General features: G+C 40.4%; 1 protein-coding gene across 6 annotated transcripts in view; it reads right to left on the bottom strand.

The window, feature by feature from the left end:
* LOC121304548 (MHC class II regulatory factor RFX1-like) overlaps positions 1-6,000 on the bottom strand; it is a 175,286-nt gene that overhangs the window by 50,874 nt on the left and 118,412 nt on the right. For 4 of the 6 annotated variants that reach the window (XM_041235728.1, XM_041235729.1, XM_041235727.1 and 1 more), the window contains exon 5: positions 5,764-5,859. The exons of 1 other annotated variant lie outside the window; for it this stretch is intronic. In XM_041235728.1, coding sequence (XP_041091662.1) covers positions 5,764-5,859 — 96 coding nt within the window. The remainder of the gene's footprint in view (positions 1-5,763; positions 5,860-6,000) is intronic. One more of the 6 variants, XM_041235730.1, reaches the window with a different exon arrangement.

The raw sequence follows: 6,000 nt of genomic DNA on the forward strand, positions 1-6,000 counted from the left end.
AGAAACAGGAACACTAAGGTATGTACTGCTTAATGGCAGATTGTCCATCGCTCTCTGATTCTCTAACTTACTCACTGTTATTATGGTCTGTGTCTGGTTTAACTACGGGAACCCCACTAGTGTAAACTCCAAAGTCCTAACTCAAACCTAAAATGACCTACACATTTCTGTCTTGCACTATTTTTGCCAAATTAAACAAACGAGGACAATAAAGCAGACTGAAATTAAGTTGAAGATAATTTACCCATTCCCAGCTACCATAAACTGCAATGACTGTCATTCAATACTGAAAGTACTGTACATATTTTCTTTTCCCATTTGTAATATAGTAGGTGACATACTCTGATGCTTTAATGTACAGTAATACAGTGTTCCCTGCTGGCAGCTACAAATGAAAAAGTAATTTAACTGTTAATTATTGTGTTTTTTTCATTAAGAGTTAAATGTGACTTGCATTCAGGGTCTTTTTTTTTTTTTGGTGTCCGCATTTGGGGTGCGACGAATTCAGGGACGACTTAAATTCGAGTAAACACGGTATATATATACAGTGCCTTGCAAAAGTATTCAGACCCCTGACCAATTCTCTCATATTACTGAATTACAAATGGTACACTGAAATTTAGTTCTGTGTGATATTTTATTTTTAAACAGTGAAACTCAGAATCAATTATTGTAAGGTGACATTGGTTTTATGTTGGGAAATATTTTTAAGAAAAATAAAAAAACTGAAATATCTTGCCCCACACATTAATATTTGGTAGAGCCATTTATCGTTGCAATAACAGCTTTAAGTCTTTTGGGGTAAGTATGTACCAGCTTTGCACACAGTGTCGGAGTGATTTTGGCCCATTCTTCTCGGCAGATTTGCTCCAGGTTGTTCAGGTTGGTTGGACGACGCTTGTGGACTGCAATTTTCAAATAGTGCCACAGATTCTCAATGGGATTGAGATCAGGACTTTGACTGGGCCACTGTAGGACAGTCACCTTTTTGTTCTTGAGCCACTCCAATGTTGCTTTGGCCTTGTGGAGGCCAATGGTAAGGTAATTGTGTCCTCGTTAGGGCAATTTATTTCATTGGTGCAAACTGGGAGCTTCCACAGCACAGGGGTTGAAAACTTATGCAAGCAAGATATTTCAGTTTTTTATTTTTCTTAAAAATATTTATCAACATAAAACCAATGTCACCTTACAACAATTGATTCAGAGTTTCAGTGTTTTAAAATAAAATATCAAACAAAACAAAATTTCAATGTACCATTTGTAATTCAGTAATATGAGAGAATTGGTCAGGGGTCCGAATACTTTTGCAAGGCACTGTATCCCATTTGTAATATATATATTACAAATTATCCCATTTGTATCCCATTTGTAATATATATATATATATATATATATATATATATATATATATATATATATATATATATATATATATATATGAGTAGCGTGCACAGGGGAAGGCAGCAGCAGGGCTGGTAGGTGACGTAATCACATACAAAGACATAAGCCCGATACGCTCCTTGCAAAGGAGCTGGCTCTTTTGTACAGTGGTATCAGCGCTGTCCTTTCATGTGAGAGGGCCCAGGTTCGTTCGCGCCCGCCCTCTGCCTGTGTGTGGATTGCATCGCCCTGTGTGATGCGCCTGCCTGCATTAGGCTTGCTACTTTTCGATAACAATCGGTAAAGCATGTTAAACATCGAATTTAAAAAAAATGCGAGTTCGACTGAAATAAATTTATATAGGATAAACGTCAGTAAAACCACTCACTACTTTTTTATTTTTATTTTTTTTACGGAAAATAATAATTTAGAAAGCATCTATAGTTTATTTAGTTTTTATACTTACTGCCTGTCCCATCTCCGTTCCACTCTGAATGGCTAGGGGTCACTGTCAATCATCTCAGTGATCTGTTACTGTAGTATAGTTTCACGGTCACTGTCATTTCACCCAGTTCTGACAGATCTCATTGACTGAAGCAGAGCCAGAATGCTCTCATTCCTTTAAATGACTGTCAATCATCAAGACCTTTACTGACTGTGCACTTTCATTTGCCAGCTCAAGCGCCTGTCATTCAAAGCAGCTACTTTTGAAATTAGTAGGTTAAGGTGTAGATAGGCTTTTGCTAGGTATACAGTGACAGTTACTAGTTTGATTTGATTCCAGTGACTCCAGCTGTGCTGAAAAATTAGTGCCTACTTATTGTTAGTAAAGTTAGTTCTGTTCAACTATTTAATATTTTGTTCTGTGCATATAATTTTTACTCGTAAAATTATTCTAAAAAAGTGTGTAATACACTTTTATATGCTGCGTTTTCTATGGTTTATTTGAGATTTCTACGGTTAATTTTTTAATTTGTGTAGGATCTTTATCTTTACAAGGTATAGCTCTGCTGTGACAATATGTTATTTCAATTTGAATGTTGGTAACCATGGTTTTGTTGCATGTTGAATATGATAAAGGGGCTTTGCTAAAGAAACAAATTAAGTAGCAAAAAAAAAAAGAAATAGTAGCAAATATATATATATATATATATATATATATATATATATATATATATATATATATATATATATATATATATATATATATATATATATTACAGTGCTCCCTCGCTATAAGGCTCTTGATTGTAACGGGCCTCGGAAATAACATGTGCCCCAATTCTACTAGTCATTCATGCAATATTTCTATAGTAAATACAGTACCGGTGTTGTACAAACTGTAAACAACTTCTCAGTCTAACTTCTGTTTCTGTCTTTCCCTTTTGATACAGTATCTGAACTGAAGTAAAGCAGCGCTGGCACTTTATAACACAGGCATCTTATTCAGCATTTGTTTTATAACTAAATAAATATTAAGCCTATTATGTGGTTATCTTTCCTAGTGTATTTACTTTTTTGCAGCGAGAGGAGCTGCAGCTTTCTCCAGGAGACAAGACACTTCAGCCCCGCTCCGGCAGCCGAACCTGGGGCGAGCCCATTCCCTCTTCCCCTCGCCCGACCCGCTCTCCCTCTCGCACTTGGTTTGCTTGTCTGTCACTTTGAGCTGAACTCCTGACCGCAGTTTAGCCAGGCTATTTATAGTTTAAAAATTGCTGATTAAAATGACCCATGAGTGGGAATGTTACCTTTTTTTTTGTAAACAATATAGCGTTGATTACATGCATGGTTAATTCATGGAAAGTTACATTTTTACTTCACTGTATGTGCATTACAGAGAGGGAGTTATTTTATTTTGTATTTTAGTTAGATGTGTGTTGTTGTGTCCCGCGGCACCCCCAACCCCCTCCCCCATTTATAACGCTCATCCTGTAGGTTCCCTCTGCTGGGTAGTGCATATCAAAGCAAAGACTCAACCATGAGCACCAAAGAACTTTCAAAAGAACTCAGGGACAAAGTTGTTGAAAGGAACAGATCGGGATTGGTATAAAAAAAAAATATCAAAGGCCTTCAATATCCCTTGGAGCATGGTCAAGACGATTATTAAGAAGTGGAAGGTGTACGGCACCACAAAGACCCTGCCTAGATCAGGCTGTCCTTCCAAACCGGATGACTGAGCAAGAAGGAGACTGATCGAGAGGCTACCAAGAGGCCAATGGTAACTTTGCAAGCGCTACAGACTTTTATAGCCAAGACTGGTCAAAGTGTGCATGTGACAACAATATCCCAACACTCCACAAATCTGGCCTGTGTGGTAGGGTGGCAAGAAGGAAGCCATTACTCAAGAAATCCCACCTTGAATCCCACTTGAAGTATGCAAAAAAACACTCAGGAGATTCTATAGCCATGTGGCAAAAAGTTTTGTGGTCTTACGAAACTAAAATGGAACTTTTTGGGCAAACGCAACACAGTGCATCACAGTGCATCACCCAAAGAACACCATCCCTACTGTGAAGCATGGTGGTGGCAGCATCATGTTATGGGGATGTTTCTCATCGGCAGGGACTGGGGCTCTTGTCAGGACAGAAGGGAAAATGAATGGAGCAAAGTACAGAAAAGTCCTTGAGGAAAACCTGCTGCCCTCTGAAAGAAAGCTGAAACTGGGAAATAAGTTTTAGCGTGACAATGACCCAAAGCACACAGCTGAAGCTACACTGGAGTGTCTAAGGAACTAAAAGGTAAATGTCCCTGAGTGGCCCAGTCAGAGCCCCAACCTAAATCCAATCGAAAATGTGTGGCATGACTTGAAGATTGCTGTCCATCAACGCTCCCCAAGGAACTTGACAGAGCTTGAACAGTTTTGGAAAGAGGAATGGTCAAATATTTCCATATCTAGATGTGCAAAGTTCTCACAGCTGTAATTGTTGCCAAAGTTGCTATCACCAAATATTAACTAAGGGGGGTGGAGACTTATCCAATTATTTTCTTTCAGTTTTATATTTTTAATATATAACTTTTTTCCCCTTAACAGTGTGGAGTATGGTGTGTAGATAAGTGGAAAAAAAATCCTCATTTAAATGAATGAAACACTGAGGCACTGACACAACAAAATGTGAAAAAAGTTCATGTTGGTGTAGACTTTCTATAGGCACTGTCTGTGTATATATATAGTGAGAGAGAGATTCATTCATTATCTGTGCAACATGGTTGCTTTGCATCCAGTTCTACTTAAATGTCGAAAACACTGAACAGCCCTCTGGTGGCCAAATGGTGCATCACAGGCATTTTCCCCTTGCATATCATCCCTCTGCGTACCCTACAGTTTTCTTGATGCTCCCACAATGTTGCGTGAATTATAACTCGCCCTGTGTATAATATGCTATCATTGTAATGAGGTGGTGGATGAGTATCTCTGTCAATGGATGGAAAAAGGACACAAACATAGAAAAAGACCATTGGTTTCAGTTTGAGAAGAGAAGTTTAAAAACAGAGGGACTCGTGTTTCAGAAGTGTGTCAGAGAGTGAAGAAAAAATGTGCAGAGAGAGCAGAGAATGAGAGTGTTCCCAGTTTACAGAGAGAGCGCGTGCTCAGAGAATGCACAGAGAATGAGAGAGTGTTCACAGTTTACAGAGAGTGTGCTCAGAGAGAATGCACAGAAAATGAGAGAGTGCACAAAGCGAGTAAGAGCGCTCAGAGTGAAAGAGCGCTCAGAGATAGCTCTCAGAGAGTGCACAGTGAGAGTGGTTGGGAAGAGCGCAGTGAGAGAGTGCACAGAAAGAGTGCAGTGAGGGGGTGCACAGAGAGAGTGCTCGGAAAGAGTGCAGTGAAAGAATGCAGTGAGAGAGTGCACAGAAAGAGTGATTGGTAAGAGTGCAGTGAGAGAGTGCACAGAAAAAGTGCAGTGAAAGAGTGCAGTGAGAGGGTGCACAGAGAGTGCTGTGAGAGTGAGAGTGCAGTGAGAGAGTGCACAGAGAACACTGAGTGTGTACAGAGTGGGTGAGAGTGCACAGAGACCACTCAGAAAGAGTGCAGTGAAAGAATGCAGTGACTGAGTGGTTGGGAAGAGTGCAGGAGAGAGTGCACAGAAAGTGCAGTGAGAGTGCACAGAGAGTGCTCAGAAAGAGTGCAGTGAGTGTGAGAGTGCAGTGAGTGAGTGCAGTGAGAGTGCACAGAGAACACTCAGAGAGTGTACAGAGGGTGAGAGTGCACAGAGAACACTGAAAGAGTGCAGTGAAAGAATGCAGTGAGAGTGGTTGGGAAAGAGTGCAGTGAGAGAGTGCACAGAAAGAGTGCAGTGAGAGTGAGAGAGTGCAGTGAGAGAGTGTACATAGAGTGCTCAGAGAGTGTACAGAGAGGGTGAAAGAGTGCACACAGAGGCGTACCTCCTGTGACACATGGGCCTGCTGCAGTCCCGGGACAGTAAGCTGCTGTACCTGAGCAGGTTTAGGGGTCGGCGCTGTGGACTGGACCACTGACCTCTGCAAAGGACAGGAGAACACATGGAGAGAGGAGATAGCAAGGACAGACAGAAAGACAGACAGACAGACAGACAGACAGACTGTGAGTGTGAATGCTTTAAAAATATCTGTGTTGAATCTTTGACAGTACAGCCAACTCCT

This window comes from Polyodon spathula, chromosome 38 (genome assembly GCF_017654505.1).
Source record: "Polyodon spathula isolate WHYD16114869_AA chromosome 38, ASM1765450v1, whole genome shotgun sequence".
Classification (NCBI taxonomy): domain Eukaryota; kingdom Metazoa; phylum Chordata; class Actinopteri; order Acipenseriformes; family Polyodontidae; genus Polyodon; species Polyodon spathula.